Here is a 20,641-nt window from a genome sequence, read left to right as displayed (position 1 = left end):
TAAACCTTATGTGATTTAATAGCAATGTTTATTTCTTGGAGAAAAAGAAAATAAAATTCTATTTGGAGTGAATGTCCAATATTTGAGAGAAAATGATCAAGTCAATTGTCCTATATATAGACACGATCAAGTCATGTCTCAATACAATATCTCAAGAGAAATAAGAAATACTTTTTCTTCTCTCTTCTTATTCTTGTCTTTTCTTTATTAATTCATAATACATTATCAACACGATTATTTTTATTAGTTGAATTTTATTGAAGAAAAATTTTTCAAGAATTGAATGTTAAATCTACCATTATGGATATATTAGTATACTATATAGAGGAGGATTTTGACATGTATGCTTGATGTCAAGAAAATTTTGTGTGAGGATATTTTTGTCATTTCACATGAAATACTGATGAGTTTGTATGGCTTTATTAGACGTCTGGCATCAGATACGTGCCATTCTCTCCCTCCATATCATCTTTATGTTGTCATCTCCATTATCTCCATTAATAAGCATGTAAAAACATTATACAAATTTTATTCCTGATGAGGTTTGGTTGTTGTAAGGAATTGGGGTTTCTCTGGGTTAGTGAAATTAGCATTTTTGTTTTGAAAAATTCTATCTATTTGTGAATTTTGACCTGTTCTTCCCAGTTGAGGAATTTTTTTGGTGGGCTTTGTTTTGTGAAAGTTGAGTAATTTTACTGCTGAATTTTGATGGTGGATTTTGTTTTTAAAGAGTTAATTAGCTTTTATGGTTGAATTTTGCTGATGGGTTTTGACTTGGGAGTCTTGGGATTGCTAGAAATTGCAGTATTTGAATATAGTTGCTTCCTTTTCCTTATCTAATTTTGTTGGTGGGTTTTAATTTGAGACCAGACCGGCTATAACAAAATAAGAGCTAACTATTTTTCTTTTGATTTTTTACTGTAGCATAAATAAAATAATAGTATTTCTTCAGTTTTTCAATAGAGAAGGGTAACCAAATTTTATCCTTCTTAATCTTATTCACATCTATTAACGTTGGTTACTGATAATTTATTGTTTTTGCCTATTGCTCTTGCCTTGCATTTTGCAGTTGTTGTATCCTAACTCTCTATCCGTGTTGCTCCAGCTAATGTTTTCTTTACCAAAATTACATTTGAGAAATGTAGTGCATTTACTATTGTATAATGTGTGGCTATATCTTACTAGTAAGTAATGTGCATATATTAATCAGTGCTAGAAATCAATGTTGTAATGTCAACTAGGAATAAAATAATAGATAAAACCTTTAATAAAGAGCATGAAGATAAAAAAACCTAGACATCACGAACTATATAAAATGATGCAAGCTAATAAGAAAGAGGATTTGTTAACGAGAGCGAGAACTAATAAAGTTGAATCATGCAGAAGATAATTTGTTGCTGGTTCAATTAGTTCAACCGACCAATCCCTCTTCTTTTAGAGGATTTGCTACTTCGGTTCGGACTAGGTTGGGAAATTACACTAACAGTTATTTGGATAGCATTAGTATTGGTATAATATTAATTGTAATTGCGTGACAGGATCAACATCAAACATTGACAAATTCTGTCATGTTAGAATTTGTTCCAAAATATAACTTCTATGGTGCGAAAAGATTTGAATACGAGTTACCTGCTTTCTATTGTGGCAAAGGTGCTACCAAGCTAATTTCTACCAAGTTTCAATAGAATTAAGAAATCTTTGTCTAGGAAATGTTGAGGAATCAAAACAGTATACTAGAGGTTTCTGGGACTTATTTTGTGCTATCAAATTCTTCCTTAGGGTTCTTATCTTCAATTATTTTTAGTTCAATCTTCGGTGAAAACCCCCTCTTATCTCGTGAACAACTGTTGGAAATCAGTGCCTAAGAAGTTTGGTCACTCTGTTAAGCAAAGCAAGTTGGGTTGGATCAAAAACATTCAGAGAGCTTGCTTATTTGGTCGGACGGGTCGGAGGATGATCATAGGTCAGTAACCGTTGAATCCAGTAGTGAATTTAGTATAATAGTACAATACTAAATTAGATATTCTTTTTCTTATATTTAAGAAGTTGATGAGTATAGTACATACCATTGGTATTTGATATTACTGCAAATCATTTCTTTTAAATTGATGTTGTGTTTGTGTAGCTTTTTGGTCTGTGTATAGTCACTATGTAGATGACTAAGTAATTACATTTTCATGATTAGTTAGATTTACTTTGTTATCCGAAGACTTAACGAGTTTATCAGGCAGATAGTTGATGATTTACTTTATTGTTGAAGGCTAATGAGTTTATGGAAAAGAGTGATTTGATGTAGGAACCAAACCAACAAAACAAATAATATTGAATAACTATTGTTTGGGTTCTATGTCTGAGTACAACCACTAAGTACCTATCAAGAAATAAAAAGATTGTTAATGACTATCCTGAGCATTTTAAATTTCTTAGGGAACAATGTCCTTCTTCTGTTCTTTACATCTAATGACCTTTTAAGAATGGGATTTTTTAAACTCAAATGAGCAGTTTTCTTAAGAAGTGTGTCCAAGTTAAGAACACCACTTATTTTGAGGTGGAGAGTATATTCTTTACATCATATATAGGAGAGCCATCTACATATTGTCATACAATGATGTGTGTGTCATGCAGCGTAATCTTCTTCTTAAACTCCTCTTCAATAGTGCAAGACTATAAACACCTAGTGTGCAGGAGAATTTTGAAGTTTCAAGGTTAGAAAATATCAAGGGACCTAATAGGATAAAACATAATAAGAGTTTATTCAATGATCTGGTACACAAGAGCACATCATGAGAAAGCATGATAGTCATCAAGAGGTATCTACATATTTGACAATTTAGAATACTAATGGACTAAATTTGCAACTGATTGTAGCAGTGATGGTTGGTCTTTAAGATTTTGACAAATTGGAAGCGTGCTCACTGCTACATAAAAGTTTACAAAGCTCAGGAAGATGTTTGCGGTAATAAATTTTGTTGTTTCAGTTTTCCACTTATCAAATTTGTCATTGGAGTAGCTGTGTGTCGTTATACCACTTATCTTGCAATATATGAAGTCTAAGACACAACATTTCTATGATTTATTTTTTATTCAGGAGTCCTGGCAAAGTGTATTTAGTGATGGGCATTTTTTTGTTGGTTACTCAATTATTCTCACTCATGAATTGTGTGATATGAATTTATGCTTATGGACATTGACAATTAATAGTTTCAATTGATACTCGATAGGAAATGTTGGCAAAATTTTACACTTAGATCATTAGCATGTTCAGAAACACTCTTCCAGAGTCTCTGTTAGATTATCTTTATTTTGTTAATCCTCCTTGCCTAATTGCATGTTTCTTGTTGCTGATAATGTATGGCAATAGAACCCAATGTTTTTATGCTTTTTTCATACTTTATTATGAGCCAATTTAGTATCTGTAGCTACGTAGAATCTCAATGGTATATGTTATAGTATATCAGCTAAATTTATTTGGTAAGAAAGGTTTATCAAGAAAAATGTTTGTCGACTAGGAAGCTGTTTATTGTTTAAATCTATGTCGGTTGATCCACGATGTAGATTTAGTAGTAACTATAGGAGGAGATGGTCCATTACTACAAGCAAGCCATTTTATGGATGACTCCATTCCTATTCTACGAGTAAATTCTGACCCAACTTAAGCAAAAGAGGTTTATCTATTTTACAATTGTCAATGGTTTGTGGATATCAAGTTCTTCAGAATCCATATTCAAGTCCACCTGTGATGACCTCTATTGCAAGTTGTTGTGTCAATTCTTATATCGATCTTTTTCTTCTACCCGATAATTGCTCAAGCCAAAAACTCCACCAAAATTCGTCAAAAGTTGTGAAAGAAAATAATGAAGACAATAAGAAAGGAGAGGGTAATTCATGATAAAAGTTAACGAGTTCATAGATCTTCATGAAATGGCAAAGTAGAGCCTTTTTTGGGTACGCCGACAGATTAGTGTTGAGCTAGTGTTCAACAACAGGGCAAATGGAGGTAGTTGAAGAAACATGAGCCACATAACCAAGAAATACTCTGCTAATACATGCAATGACTAAATTGCTCTTGATTCTAAAATGAATGACATGAAACTGAGATTGTATTTTTAAGCCTTGTATAGTTTCAATCATTTTATACAATGCCAACAATACTTCCAAGTCTCAAACTACTTGGCATTTAGTCATTTTGTTTCTCAATTAGCACACTAACTGTTTTATGACTTTATATACCAAGATTGTACAAAAGGTGGTTCGTTATTCTATACTCGATAGATAAAATGTTTTCGTCCCACCAAGTCAAATACGCAAATGAAGCATATGCATATCTATAGATTTCTTTAATATAACAATAATATAATTACATTACTATTCAATAAGATGTACATAACTCCTTGTAAAACTTGACTCCTTGATACCATGAAATAAATAGTTTATTTTACACGTTGGTGCATTGCAGCAATTTTTTTGTACGTGCACCATGTTGGATCCATGCTAACACGGGCCCATACTGGATCCATGCTAACACGGGCCCATACCCCCTAGTTAATGTAGAATGTGACTGATCATAAAAGGTAACATCAAATAATTATTATTTTTTTAGAATGTTAAGTGTCCAGATAAAAAAAGGTGCAGAGTAGATTCGTAAAACATCCAGGTATACATCCCACATGTTATTTATTCATATTTGGATCTATTTTTCATGTGATATTTCAAGATTGGGCTGGTAACAGCCATACTTTTCTCTTCATAAAGTTTTGTTTACGTCCGCAAATGTGTTATTTGACTTATATTGTTTATCACCTTTAATTTTAAGAAGCCATTAATTAAATTTATAAAATATCACTTTGAAGATGTAAATGTTGAAAGGTGAGCTCTTTTCTTGTGCTAGTAAACAAAATTGTCAATCATTAGAAGCTATTTGGTCTAATTTGCTAGTAGCTATATATTTACGTTATTAGATATTTGATCTTTGAATATATATTTGGTTATCATATCTCAAAAGGATAAGACATCCGATTAGAGTCTTGATACACCAAAATGATAAGATGTTGGGTTTAAGTTCCATCGATTTATGGATTAAAACACCATTTTATGGATAAGAGTTGAGTTTGAATCACAATACATCATATTGATGATATAATGATGGCTAAGAAAAAAATAATATCTTTTGATAAAAAATTATGAAGTCATATGTTCCATTTGAATTTGCTCCATTCCTTGAAGTGAGTGGTAGCAACCATAATATGTCTATAAGAAGATAAATGGTTGAATGAATGCACATGAACGTGGAAAAGGGATAGTAAAAATCATAACCCCTCAAACGATAATTGCTTTGAAGTATGGTATATTTTGAAAGATATGTTAGAGAAAAAATTTCTACAATCTTATGTATGTCTCGATTTGCTCCTAAAATAGCAATATCTTGAAAGATATTCTAAAATATCATAATTTGATAGGCTTAAAGTACGCATTATATTTCATTCGCAGGGAATGAGAATTCTTGTTGTTATAAGTACAAATTCATTCCTTGGGATGGATGATGTAGGAGTAATACCTCCAAAATAAGTAGAAATTGAGAATTAATATTCTGAAATTTACTCTTGAAGTAGTAAATCTGAAATTTAGTCATGAAAATAAATCTGAAAAAATTTAGTCAATATTTATATTAACAATTCCTAAGAGCCTAACGTGAAAAGAACGTAAAATTTCTTAACGTGAAAAGAAAGTAAAATTTCTTTGTAAGGGAGAATGATTAAGTATATGGTGACGGATATATTTTCAATCCTTCATATGGTCTGTGGCAATAGATAGAGATGATCTATACAGGTAATAATATTTCGAGTTTTTGTTGCCTTTTAATTTATTCTTTTCACCATTATTTACTAAAGTTACTATGTATAGTAGTATCAGTAGCTATATTTAGATACATTATAAGGAATAATATTTATTAAGACTATAAAATAGTAAATCTTGCAATCTACTCTCAAAGTAGTGGAAGTCTAAAATTTAAAGTGAATGTCTAATCCTTGGAGGAAAGTATTAAGTCAATTCTCCTCTATAAATAGATAGGTACTCTTCATTGTAATTTATTCCTCAATCCAATTCCTTAATAAAAATAAGAATCACTCTCTTTCTTCCTTTTTATTCTTCTTTTTTCTTTATTATTTCATAACACTTTTAATACTCGAAAGTTGTCGCCTCTTAAACCTTGTTGCCGCCGACTTTTGTTTGAATTTTATTTGTCGGGATGGCCTTGTCGGCTACTGCCAGCCAGATTTTATGGTTGGCCAGTCATGTTTAACTATTTCTCAAGAAGAATTCGCTTCATTACCCCAAAACCCTAGCAAAATGGCTATGGTTTCATCGACTGTTGCAACGAAGCCAGATCAATAGCGACATAATTATGCAAATTTGTTTAAATCTTGTTACAATGAACTCTCCTAAGAGTCCTAGTAAACCAAAGATTCAACCCCGGTCCAATTAGACAGTATAACTTTGTTAATGGTGTTCCTAAAGTTGTAAGGATGGAAAAAGAGTTGAGCGGACGAATATTATAGAGGAACTTCCATATGCTATCATTGATAAATTCTCTTACGATTGGCCTGAATTAGATGATCTAAGAATGCAATTGTCTAAACAACTACGGTGAAAGGAGTCTGTAAGATAGGCTATTTGAGGAGTCGTCATATCCTTATGAGATTTGAATTTATTGAAGATTTTGTGAATGTGATGGAAAAGACTCTGTACTATGTCAATGATAAAGAGGGGTATTCCTATTAGATGAGACCACTGATCTATTATGCTAAATTTAAGGTGGATGAAGAAACTACACAAGCTATGGTATGGATTTCATTTTCAGGCCTAAGCCAACCTTTTTTGTAAAGGAGTCCCTTTTTTCATTTGCTTCGGCTGTTGGTAAGCCTATTCATCTGGATATGGCTCTAGTGAATAAAACTAGACCTAGCTATGCTAGGGTCAAGGTACAAGTGGACCTACTTTTAGATTTTCCTAAGTGTCTGGAGATGGAGATTGTCAACTCCAACACTAAGGAATCAAGAATAGAAAAGGTCAAGATCAAGTGTGATTTCCTTCCTAAGTACTGCAACGAATGCAAGCTTAAAGGTCTTGATGAAATGGAGTGTAAAGTGTTACATCCACAATTGAATCCATCTCAAGAAGAAAAGAGACAAAGATATCACTCTTAAAAAGAATAAATCAAAGTCTCCGATTCGAAAGCTAATGAAAGAAGGTAGACCAAGCAGTATTAAAAGTGGAATCCTACAAGAAGAAGGTTTATTAATATGGAATATCTCAGTGAAAGAGCTTCAAGTCCAGATAAAGAGATATGTGACAATAGCCCTTTCAATATTTTGTTAGAGAAAAGGGGGATACACAGAGAAAATATAGAAGATACAACTATTATATCAACAAATAAAGTGCAAGAAATACAAAGTGACAAGGTAGAGTAGTAATCCACAAAAGATTGGGTTTCCAAATCTTTTCCACAAATAGTAGTAGTGACAGCAGCCTCAGTTGATAAAGCCCCTGCAAACAATAAGAGAATAAGCATTGAGAAGACGCACCAGCAGTAAGAGGGAATTAAGGAGTCTGGCACTTTCAACTTAGCAAATTCATCAAAAAGTGAAGATAGAGAATATGGGGTTAAGGAGTCTGGCACCTTCAATACAGCAGATCCATCCAAAAGTAAAGCTAGGGAAGAGGTGGAAAATTATACTAGCAAAGAAAAAGGGCCAGAAAATGCACTTTCACAACAGACTGAATTCACAAAGCAAAGTGAAATAGGGTCAATTGACAGAGTTCAACATTCTAATAATTCAAAAGAATACAATGGAATCAAGTCATACACGTAATGAAATGAGTACTCTGATGAAGGATCGGAGGAAGCAAGACATACAGAACTAAAGCAGAAAACAAAACCATGGCATCATAGAAGTGTATGCAATAAAAAGATGGTGAGATCAAGTGCAGATTCCTCACTACATCAACAAAAAATCAACAATGTCAGTGAGTTATCAAGGGACAGATATGCAGTAATGAAAATAATGTGGTCCCAACCAGAGATAATAAGATGGCTATAACTGATTTCCCTTTAGATGTTGATGAATCATTAGCTTGGAGTGTTGAATCTTCAAATGTTGTTCTTCATAATATTATCACTCATAATATTACAGAGGTGAATGAAGTTGAGCTGCTAGAGAATAACTCTGATAAGGAATGTAAGGAAGATGACTTCCTTAGTCAAAAGGATTTATCTCCAAGGGCTATGAAAGTTATTAAATCAAGAAATAAGAGGAAGAAATGGGGCAATGGTGAGGTTTCACTACCTATCAGGGTCCAACCAAAGAGAAGTCGAGTGTCTCAAAAGACAAAGCTTTAATGAAGGCTATAATTTGGAATATCAGATCTGTGAAAGTCACAAAAGGCCTTTCAGAGGATTCAAATGTTACACAAGTTTCAAAAGTTTTCTTTTATAGCCTTATTGGAGCCTTTTCAACATAGAAGAACAATCAACAAATATAAGAACAGAATTCAGATGTCTCTAGTGCTTCACAATTATTTAGGAAAAATTTGGTTCTTTGTCAATCATGGTTTTATAGTCAATATAATTACTGATACAGAACAACAAATTTCATGACAATTGTGTGAAATATCTAGTGGTGTATGCTTCATGGTGACAATTATCTATAGAAAATATGATAAAAATCAAAGGTTGGAGATTTGGGATGATATTTATTCTATCTCCTATGGCCAGCCTGATCCTTGACTAATAGGGTTTGATTTCAATGTTGTTCTTAATAGAGATAAGAATATGGGTGAAATTCTAATTACTAGTGGTGATGTAGAAGATTTTTAAAATTGTATATAGTCTTATGATATTTTACAGGTGCAGTGCAATGGTAGCCCCTTTACTTGGTGAATGGAAGAGGAGGAGTTGATTGTATATTAGAGAGGCTTAATAGAGTGTTGATTAATACTGAATTCCAAAACATATTTTCACATGTTGAGATTGAACACTTACCAAGAGATGGATTGGATCATTGATCCTTTGTTTCTTAAATGCGAAAATCGATCTATCAAAGTCCAAAGACCTTTTAAATTTTTAAAGTTTTGGATAAATCATGTATAATTAAAAGAGGTTATTAGAAGAAATTGGGATACTAGTTTCTCAGAAAATCCTTTTTTGGACTTTAAAAGAAAGATCAAATAGATGAAGCAAGCTCTTACTATGTGGAGTAGGCAAGTCTATGGAGATATTTTTTAGCAACTTCTCATTAGAGAGGAAATTTCCAGAATATAGGAAAAGTTCTTTGAAGATAACCGTATAAAAGATAACAGGGTTGTAATGCAATAAGCAAATGGCTGAATACACCAGGTATTTAGATCTAGAGGAGAGCTATTGGCAATAGAAGATTGGTTATGACTGGTTTGAAAGTAGGATAAAAATACAAAGTTCTTTCATAGCATTGTTAAAGGTGGGAGAAAAATAGGCTTAAGATTTCCAGAATATTAAATGCTTGGGGTTGTTGACTGGAAGATGAAGATCAAATTACTATCGAGGTTGCTAACTTCTATCACAAACAGTTTTCTCAACAGAGAGATGTTACTGCATTTTCTTTAATAGAACATATCCCTGAGTTAGTTTCTGATACGGACAATGTGGCATTAGGGGCTCCTCCTGATGGTGAAGAGGTTAAAAAGGTTGTATTTAACTTAAGTGAAGATAGTGCTTGTAGACCTGATGGTTTATTTGGGAGGTTATTTCAGTCTTATTGGGATATTATTGGTAGTGATATTTTAGACTGGTGTAGAGTTTTTTTTGCAGGAAATTCCCTCCCTAAATCTATTACTCACACTAATTTGGTGCTCATTTCTAAAAAAGATAATGTACAATTTTTTTTAGATTTGAGACCAATTAGTCTTGGTAAGTTTGTGAATAAAATCCTCTCAAGAATTATGCATGATAGGATGAAAAACATTCTACCTAGATTGATATCTCCTAATTAATCAGGTTTTGTTAAAGGAAGAAATATAAGTTTGTGAATAAAATCCTCTCAAGAATTATGCATAATAGGATGAAAAACATTCTACCTAGATTGATTTCTCCTAATTAATCAGGTTTTTTTTAAAGGAAGAAGTATTAGTGAAAATGTTTTATTAGCTCAAGAACTGATAGAAGATATTGAAAAGAGAGGGAACCCTTCTAATATTTTGATGAAACTGGATATGGCTAAAGTATATGATAGGGTTTCTTGATACTTCTTGATGAAGATTATAAGGAAAATACGCTTCTCTAATAGGGCGGTTATGTGATATGGAGATTGATCTCTAATAATTACTGCTCAATACTATTAAACGGTCAATCTGTGGGCTTTTTTCACTCTACTAGAGGAGTGAAGCAGGGGGATCCTTTGTCTCCTGCTCTTTTTACATTGTCTGCAGAAGTGATGACAAAGGCTCTTAATTAGTTGTTTAAAGATGATTGCTTTATAGGTTATGGAATGCCTAAGTGGAGTTCTAATTTGAATCATTTAACATATGCTGATGATACAATAATTTTTTTCTTTTCTAATAGGTATTCTATGTAGAACATCAGAAAGATTTCGCAAGAATATGAGCTAGAATCTGATTAAAAGGTGAATAGGGACAAACTTTTTCTACATGTATCATAATGCACCTAGTGGAGAGATACTACAGGAATGATCAAAGGCTCTTTTCCTTTCTCAAATACCTTAGCTTCCCCTTATCACATTCAAAGAATAAAAAAGAGTATTATGCAAATTTAATAGACAAAATTAAGAGTAGGCTATTATCCTGTGGAGGTAAAGAAATTCTTATTAAAAGAGTACTACAGAGTATTCCTATTTATATCCTTCCAGCAATAGTTCCTCCTAAAAGTGTTGTCAAAGACTTCCAAAAAAAATTTGCTAAATTCTTTTGGAACAACAAAGAGGCAGGAAGAGGCAAACACTGGGTTGCTTGGAATAAGGTTTGTTTACCCAAACAGGAAGGGGGCTTAGGTTTAGGTCTCTTAATAATGTGTCTCAAGCTTTGAATGCTAAGTTATGGTGGAGGTTTAGGACACAAAGTAACCTGTGGAATGATTTTCTTTGAAATAAGTACGGCAAAAAACAGTTACCTACCTTGGTACAATGGAGAGGGGGATCTCAAATGTGGAAGGCTATGTACAATATCAGAGACAAAGCAGACCAATATTTATGGTGGGAACCTAAAAGTGAAACCTCTACAATCTGATTTGATAATTGAACCAATACTGGTCCATTATTTAAACAACAATCTAACATTCAGAAATTTCACCCTTTGACAGATATTGCAGAATTTACTAGGGAAGAGGGTTGGAACTATAAAAGTATGAAGAATGAGGTCCCTAATCATATAGTAATCATGTTAGAGATAATATGGGATTTTTATTCTATAAAGATGTGATGGATAAATCTTAGTATATCAAGAATAGTAGAGGTTGCTTAGGATTTATTAAGGCAAAGAACTGATGACAATGAAGAGCTAAAGGCTATTTGGATCAAGGGGTTGCCTTTTAAATTTTCCTTTTTTAACCTGGAGGATATGGCATGCATTAACTCCAGTTGCTGCATAATGCATGGATGAAATCCAAACATTGATGAAAGATGTAGTTGTTGCAGCAATCCTAAAAAGAAACCATCCAACATCTCTTTCTTAAAAGTGAGACAACTGAAAAGGTGTGGAATTACTATTGTGGTGAAGCTGGTTTGTTAGAACAGAGAATTAATTTGAAGCAGAGTGCAAAATGTGGAGAAATCATGAAGGTGATTATAAAATAAAAACTGTTTTCATTCTAGTTTAGCATATCATATCAGAAATAATCTCAACTTCACACAACTAGAAATAGGAGCTCCATCAAGTAGATTAGTATCTAAAACATGGTAATAATAAGTGAAAATAGGGTTTACAGTGCTTCCAGATGTGAATGAACATAGAAACGACATTACCTGGTGCTGGAAGTGATTTCTTTTGAATAGCAACACCTACATTCAGTAAGAGTTTGGGATGTTATTGGGTCGAGTATTCAAACAACAGTAACATCAGATCTATTTTGGACATTCTGATTCGGAGGTTGGACCATCCTATTTCACAAATAAATGAATTACTTAAGGAACCTTTAATCTTCTTGATTTGTTTTTTCTCGCTTAGGTGGTGGTATTAGCTTCAATCGAAGCTAAACCCACCGAGCTAAGAAAATCATGAAAGAAAGAAAGAAGGTCTGTTACTTAGATGATTCGTGAAGGTGGCGAGCTTCTTCTAAGGACCTTAACAAATTCACTTTGCGTATTCACCATGGGAACAATTTTCAAGTTTGGAGAAGACAAATTGGCTGCTAGGTTATAGAGGAGGATAAAGAGTTTCTATAAATCTCTTATTAGTTTATTTCCTAATTGATATTTCGAGATAGGGTGGTTGTTTGATTAATTTTATCGGGTTTGGGCCGGGCCACTTTTGGGCCTGGCTTTGTAAATATTTTTGGATTTGTTTTGTTAATAAAAGGAAAATGACACTCTATAGCACTTTTTAAAACAAATAGCCCTAGTTTGAAAACTTTATAAAAAGTGTTCATTCGGATGTACTATTTCCACTTTATAGTCATTTCCTAATTTGGATTATTTTGACTTACGTAATCCATATACAGTCCATATACAATACTGATACAGTCTATATACAATACTGATACAGTATTCAACTTGGGAAATTCGACCATTTTAAAAATATTTTAATTTTTTTTTGCTATAAATTTTGGAGCTGATCAAATATTCTGTTTTTTTCTATTGTTTAGAAATAATAATTAAATTATATAAAAATGATATAATTGTTAAATAGAATATGTTTTTATATAAGATATGTGTATATAAATTGTATAGTTTTATCAAATATGTATATGTATAAAATACATATAAAAAATATATAGAAAGTATATGAAAATTATATAATTTTTGTATAAAACATATAAAAAAATATACAGTTATCATATAAATTATGTATCAAAACTATATAATTTTCGTATAGATGTTTATATATATAAGATTTGTATAGAAATTGTATAGAAGGTGTGTAGAAACGGTATAAAATAAACCACTAAATTGAAATGGCTAGAAAGTGAAATTTAAATTCCATAGCTATTTTTATGAAAATAATTTAATTTGAAGTGTCGTTTTTTTCCTTTCCAATTAACAGGGCTACATGCTCGGGTTTAATTCAAAATAAAAAAAATCATAACACTTTTTATTTATTACTCCCTCCGTTTCATAATAAATGAAATTTAGGAAAAAACATTAAAGACATAAATTTAACACAACTTTTCATTTTTACCCCAAAAAAAGCAAAAATTAACCTTGTAATATTTTTTCAAAAGTTAATTGGTTGTCAAATCATAAGGGCAAATTTGAAAAAAAATTCAATGCTTCACTTATTTTGAAACACCAATAAATATCCCAACAATTCACTTATTCCGAAACGGATGGAGTAGTATTTTTCTCAGGATGTGCCAAGTCAAATATAAATAAATAAAGATTGATAAAGGGAGTATAATTTTCTAGCGTGGACATGGAAATTCGAAGGTGCAACATGAGAATACTCATACGCTTGCCACTATCATTTGTCGTAATTGGAATTAGCAAGTGCAACCACATGGCTGCTAAACAAGTTTCTTAAAATAAAAACTATATATATAGCAGAAGGGAAACAGCAGTCTCAAAACTGCAAATTCATTACACTTGAACAAATGCCTTTTTTTCTCTAATGGTACATAATTCTCTCTACCTATTACAAACAACAAAAGAGTTAAATGGGCACTGCATTAGTTCAGTTCATCTCTCCATGCAGTTCCTGGCTTAAAAACAACTAGAGTGGCAGATTCATGTAGGAGATTTACACCAGATAAAGTAGACGGATAGTGGAAGAAACCCCTTTTTATTTCTTACCCTGCATAAATTAAGGCAAAACTCGATTATTTTGTGTACTGGGAAAGTACCAATAACTACAGAAGGAATAGCAATAGCCAATAAAACGCTACCAACTTCTTCAAAGTGGACTCAAATGCAAACAGATACAACAACACAAACAATAGTGTACGCAATGTAATCCCACAAGTGAGGCCTGGAGAAGGTAGGATGTGCACAGACTTTACCTTTTGTGGGGTAGAGAGACCATTTCTGATAGAACCTCCGCTCAAATGCAAACAGATGCATACAATGTATATGGATAATATTAGTAGCCTGGTGAAACTATGATTCATTTAAATGGTTTATTCAAAAGATGCAGGACTAGAATAGAACTCTAAGCTAAGGTCTTCCTTTCTTTTCTTTTTAATCTAACTTGGGAAAGAACAAAGGTTTAATTGACAACAATTTACCCTAGAAAAACACAATACAGAAAACTCTCGTCTGAAAAAGAAGTACCAGAACTTTGCCTGTTCTTACTTTCTTTCAGCCAGAGGAAACTCTCACTAATTTCACAGAACTCCTCTGTCCTTTGATTAAAGAGATTTACTGTTTGTTCTTTCTTGGAGGAGTCCGGAACCAAAATAGTTCATGTTTTTTAAAAAAGTACCAAAATATGTCATGTTTTTAAAATAGTAAAAAAATATGCTTTAACTCAAAAAAATGTGAGTTATGCACTTTTTACTTAACGGCAGATCAACAAACGGAGTTAACTCTTTTGGAAAGTGCATAAAAGGACAGGCCGGTGCACTGAAGCTACCACTATGCGCGATGTCCGGGGAAGGGCCCCACCACAAGGGTGTATTGTACGCAGCCTTATCTTGCATTTCTGCCAGAGGTTGTTTTCAAAGCTTGAACCCGTGACTTTCTGGTCACATGACAACAAATTTACCAATTGAGTTATCCATTTTGTTTTAACATAACTCACAAAAAATGTGAGTTATCCATTTTGTTTTTACATTAACTCACATTTTTTGTGAGTTATTTGCATAACTCACAAAAAATAACTCACGAAAAATGTGAGTTATCCATTTTGTTTTCACATAAAAAAAGGGTAGCCCGGTGCACTAAAGCTATCGCTATGCACGGTGTTTGGGAAAGGGCCCCACCACAAGGGCATATCGTACGCAACCTTACCTTGCATTTCTGCCAGAGGCTATTTCCAAGACTTGAACTCGTGACCTCCTGGTCACATGGCAGCAACTTTACCAGTTACTCCAAAGCTCCCCTTCGCTATTATGTTTTCACATAACTCACAAAAAATGTGAGTTATGTCAAAACAAAATAGCTCACAAAAAATGTAAGTTATATGCTACACAATAAACCTTCCCGGGTCTTCTATTTGTTTGACATATAACTCACAAAAAATATAACATATAATATAACATATGACGTAAGAAATAGACAAAAAATCATTGAAAATATATAATATTAATAATAACACAAATTGAGAGAAATTTTCGGTCACTTTCATTCAAAGTTTCGTTCAAATTAGGTATTGAAAATTGTGTTGACATGTTACTCGACATGATGAATTGGGGAACATTCATGTCAAAAAAAATTATTATACCGAGTTAAATGAGCATTAACAACACTTGTTGGATCATCAAATTGCGTATGCACATTTGTCTTTTCGGAAACTGCACAGGACGATTTTTACGCTCCTTCTTAACATAAACTTGGAGAATGTTCAGCTTTATTTGACTAGCATAGTCACAAGGAGCCGTTAGAAATTCAGTCAAAGACTGATCGTCACTGATAATCCATTCTCCATAATTTACCATTCCTTGTGATGAGAAGGAATTTCGATACTGTTCGATTATAAATAAATCAAAATCATTACTTTTTATTTTCGTTCTTCTAAAAATTGATTCTACAAATTCTCTGTAACCAATTGAAATTCGATACTTCGCGTTGGACTAGGGGGACATACTATAATATATTTTAGTTCCCTCGTGAATAATTTTGCCATCCCAAAAAAATGTAACTTTAACACGTTCAGAATTCATCCTTCAAGATTTGATAAGATAAATTGAGTTTGAACAAAATTAAAAAAGAGGAAATGAAGTTGAAGACGAAGAACTCAATATAAAGAAGAAGAATTAGAAAAACTTGTATAAAGAATGAATGTATATAGCTGTTGAAATAGGAGAATTTGAAAATTGTATAACTCATTTTTTTTGTGAGTTATTAAAATAAAATAAATAACTCACGTTTTTTGTGAGTTATATGTCAAATAAATAGAAGACCGGGGAAGGTTTATTGTGTAACATATAACTCACCATTTTTTGTGAGCCATTTTGTTTTGACATAACTCACATTTTTTATGAGTTATGTTAAAACAAAATGGATAACTCACATTTTTTGTGGGGAAAAGGCATCGTTTCCACCTCAAACTATACCCGAAAAGTTGAAGCCACACCTAAACTATACTAGTGACCTATTACACACCTAAATTATAAAAAAATGAAACTATTTACACCCTGTCAGGCTACCACCACTTGCATGTGGTGTAGTGTTTTACACGCTCTGCCACATCAGCATCACGTCAGTAAAAAGTATCATTTTTTTATAGTTAAGGTGTGTTAATAGATCACTTATATAGTTTAGTTGTGGATTCGACTTTTCGACTATAGTTTGGGGTGGAAACGATGTCTTTTTTCTTAATGTTTTTAGTCGTTTACTTTTGTTATTTAATAGGCTGGACGCGCCTAAAGTAAGTGTAACACACGCGCCTTAAAATGGGGATCGCAGGGAGGTAATAATATCACTTTTATATAGTTAAGATGTGTAATAGGTCACTTATATAATTTAGATGTAGCTTAGACTTTTCTTGTATAGTATGGGGTGGAAATGATGTTTTTTCCCTTTTTTGTGAGTTATATTAAAATAAAATGGACAACTCACAATTTTTGTGAGTTATGCACTTTCCAAAAAAAGTTGACTCCGTTTGTTGATTTGCCGTTAAGTAAAAAATGCACAACTCACATTTTTGTGAGTTCGGCATATTTTTGTACCATTTTAAAAACATGGCATATTTTGGTACTTTTTAAAAAAGCATGGCCTATTTTGGTTCCGGACTCTTCTTGGAGTGGGCGAGGGTGAGGAAGGGACATTTCCTTTTGGAAGTCCGGGAAATTCGATTTACAGTTGACTGAACTACAGACTACAAACTCCTATAGGTAAAGATCTTGCATTAGGCGTATAAGCCCAAACTGATTGTCCTATTCTTTTGTTCACTAAATACTGTTCACTCTGGAAAGAAAGGTTCCTCATTCTAAACAACACTTTCCAATTACAGAATATGTACTACGAGAACCACTTCTACGTAGTTCCAAGAGAAGAGGTACTACAAGAACCACTTCTATATAGTTCCAAGTTCTATTTATCAAATCATAACTTCATGCACATTTATCAATCCACTCAGTACAAACAGCTGTGTACAATTCTATCTTAATTGTCATGCCCAGTGAAATTATAAAACCTGCACCATGGTGGAGCTTATCTACCTCATATAAGAGCTCTCATGGTCATTGTTTATGTCATTAGCATCTAAAGGCTATGTTACAGTTCATAATTGAAAACGGAGAAGGGACTACCAACTTGTCTTAAACTAACCAAAGACACTGGCCTTATTAGCTTAATACTCTAGTTTGCTCGATTATTGTACCATTTAAAAGGCTACTTAATGCTAATGACAATGGGAATCTAGGCACTTTAGGTGACTGATATAAGATATCTTTTCATAAACCTCATATTACATATCCTTTCATAAACCTCATATTTGACTGTAGACTACAAAACTAGGAGCACCGTGATTCAACAGCATATTTTGCAATACTTCTAGCATCTTATGTAGATCTTAACATCACCACGGAGAAGTTGAAAGCAAAATCCGCCCGGAGTGTTTGAGCAATCTCATAAAGGCATTGTATGGTCAAAACATGCAGCCAAGTACATAACGATAACAGGATTCTAGTTCAGCAAATTGTGGTTCACTTGTTAAAACATGAAAAGTTCCTTATCAATATTACATCCTTATCTATCTTCCCCTACATACTAGCTATCACATGGAGGCAACCTATAGCTGAATAAATAATGGGAACAAACTGTAAAGGTAGAATAAGTTCGACTCCAAGATGTCAAAAAATCATATTTGCAAAGAAGAAATACCATGGAATTTCACACTCTTCTTTTACAACAACCGTATATTCAACACCTTGAAGGGTACTTTGCATCATCCTGATCTAAATTTTGGTCCATAAGCAATATATATGACCTTATCCATTAAAAATGGGATTCTAGATCAAATTTGCCGTCATTTGGTAATTTATTAAATGGTAAGAACTTAGAGTAGTCAATGAATATTACCTAACAGTTGTTCATTGGTTCATAAAATGAGCCAAAAAAATTTAGAGTTTGAAGAATCATGAAACCAAGGCCTTTTTCCAGAAATATTTCAAATGAAGTGTTGCTGCTCATCTTCATCAGGGGAAAGTATAGTTATATAAACAACAACAATAAGACCAACTCAGACCAAAACTATTTTGGGTTGGCTATTCCTGTAATCATTCCACAGAAGTCAACAACAACAACAGCATACCCAGTGTAGCCCCACAAATTGGGGTCGGGGAGGGTAGAGTGTACACAGACCTTACCATACCTCAAAGGAGAGGAAGAGAGGTTGTTTCCAATATACCCTCAGCTCAAGATGGAAAACGGTCTTAAGAAAACGTGTAACGGAAGTCCATGAGACGACAGATAGTAGCAAAACAGTACCACAACAAAACATTACTACAACCAAAATATTACTACAATTGAACTACACGAAACAATAGATCAAAGAGCAAGAAACTACAAGAGTAGTCCTTCGACTACTAGTGATGGAAAAAAACAATGCACTCCTACCTACTACTATGGACACACTCGTATTACCAACCTTATATCCTAGTTCATGTCTTTGACACCTTACTATCTAAGGTCATGTCCTCCGTAAGGAACAACTGCGCCATGTCCTTTCTGACTACCTCTCCCCAATAACCATTCGCACAAATAATCCCACAAATTAATGGAAACCTATAATACTGATCAATATCTACAACAACATAAAACCCAGTGTATTCCCACAAAGTGGGGTGTGGGGAGGGTAAAATGTACGCAGTCCATACCACTACCTCCAAAGAATATTGATCATTATCTATTTCACTCAATTTGGAGGCTCGATTGGATCAACTTAATTCAGTATTAGGACCGAGGGAAACAATTTTTTACCAAGAAAAGTAAAATTCTGAACACCCAAATTAATAAAGCAAGAAAAGTTTCACAAATCTTTGCAAGAAAAGTTTCACAAATCTTTACACGGACATACCTAAATCCATAAGGGGGTATCAAGAAAGTTGCTTGGCGTTCTGGTAAAAAGCAGCAGAGCATAAAATAGAAGCAATAAAAGCGAAAATCCCCAACCCAATCATGAGCGAAAATCCAGCTACCACCAAGTCCATCAAGCATTGCAAGCTTATTCCCATTACGAACATTTTCTCTATATCTTTCAGAAATTCAGAAAAACAATGTTAAAACAACATGGGCTATTTTGTCCAACACTTTATTGGTATTTTTATAGAGAGAAGATAGTGATGGATAAGAATGGGTCTTTTGGCACCCCGAGAAGGAAGACAACAAGCATGTGACGAATAGCGGCAGAAAACGCATTGGGAAGGTTGACAAAGAATTAGTGATTCCTGATTCCTATGTGCATCACCTTAGCAGGGTCAGGAAATTAATAGCCTGACGTTGTTTTTGCTTAAAATAAAAATTTTTTGGGGGAAAAATATATATATTTTTAAATTGATATTAGCTAAATTTGTAAAAGTATTTTTAAAAAAAGCGGTAGAAATAATTTTTTTGTTTTCGTCAAGAAGCAAAAAATTTTGGCTTTTTCAAAAAATTAAAAAAGTAAAACAGACAATTATTTTTTTACATCACAGAAATATTTCTTTCGCTTATATACACATACCCTTCCCACACGCATATATATATATATATATTTTTTTTAAAATGTTATACTTTATATTTATATCATAATTTTTTATTTCATTCTATTATTTATATATTATTATTTTATTCTTTACTCGTTTTCTTTAAATGAAATCAAAATATCATTAATGATGGTCGAAGAATAACTTTTTATTTTTTATTAATAGTGATAAAAGTGACCGACGAATCACATTGTAAGATCAAATGTTATTTTGCTAGCACTTATAAATTTATTTGTGTGAATTTTGTATATCTAGCAGTTTAATTTAGGAAATAATTTTTAGATTTATTTTATTTAATATTTTAAGTAATATTTAAATTATTTTAGTAACATTATATCATTATTTAATATTTTTAAATGTCTCTATTTCTATATATAAGAAGAGTTGCCTTTGACATAACAGTTTAATGTCATTAAAGAAGAGTTGCCTTTGACATAACAGTTTAATGTCATTAGTAAGGATGTGAATTGGTCGGCTCTATTCGATTTTATATATTATCGGTTCGGTTTATCAGTTTTCGATTTTTAAATATGCTAAATTAATAATCAAATCAATAAAATATTTTTTTTATTGGTTTTCTATTTATCGGTTTCTAAT

At 32.7% G+C, this 20,641-nt stretch overlaps 1 protein-coding gene and 2 long non-coding RNA genes across 3 annotated transcripts; 1 reads left to right on the top strand and 2 right to left on the bottom strand.

Annotated features, from left to right (window-relative positions):
* Nucleotides 1-337: 337 nt before the first annotated feature.
* LOC107870626 lies at nt 338-3,236 on the top strand. Its single transcript, XR_001674215.2, has 2 exons — nt 338-1,963; nt 2,872-3,236. It is a non-coding gene; the product is annotated as an uncharacterized LOC107870626 (long non-coding RNA).
* Nucleotides 3,237-7,264: 4,028 nt separating this feature from the next.
* LOC107870627 lies at nt 7,265-12,710 on the bottom strand. Its single transcript, XR_001674216.2, has 2 exons — nt 12,009-12,710; nt 7,265-7,545 (listed from the first exon to the last, which is right to left on the bottom strand). It is a non-coding gene; the product is annotated as an uncharacterized LOC107870627 (long non-coding RNA).
* Nucleotides 12,711-13,718: 1,008 nt separating this feature from the next.
* LOC107870628 lies at nt 13,719-19,771 on the bottom strand. The gene is made up of 2 exons (XM_047413151.1): nt 19,378-19,771; nt 13,719-13,992 (listed from the first exon to the last, which is right to left on the bottom strand). Exon 1 carries the CDS (start codon nt 19,541-19,543, stop codon nt 19,397-19,399), a length of 147 nt encoding a protein of 48 aa, XP_047269107.1. The 5' UTR covers nt 19,544-19,771; the 3' UTR covers nt 13,719-13,992; nt 19,378-19,396.
* Nucleotides 19,772-20,641: the final 870 nt, after the last annotated feature.

The sequence above is a fragment of the Capsicum annuum genome, chromosome 5 (genome assembly GCF_002878395.1).
Source record: "Capsicum annuum cultivar UCD-10X-F1 chromosome 5, UCD10Xv1.1, whole genome shotgun sequence".
In the NCBI taxonomy this organism is placed as follows: Eukaryota; Viridiplantae; Streptophyta; class Magnoliopsida; order Solanales; family Solanaceae; genus Capsicum; species Capsicum annuum.
This window is presented reverse-complemented; position numbering and strand designations above follow the sequence as displayed.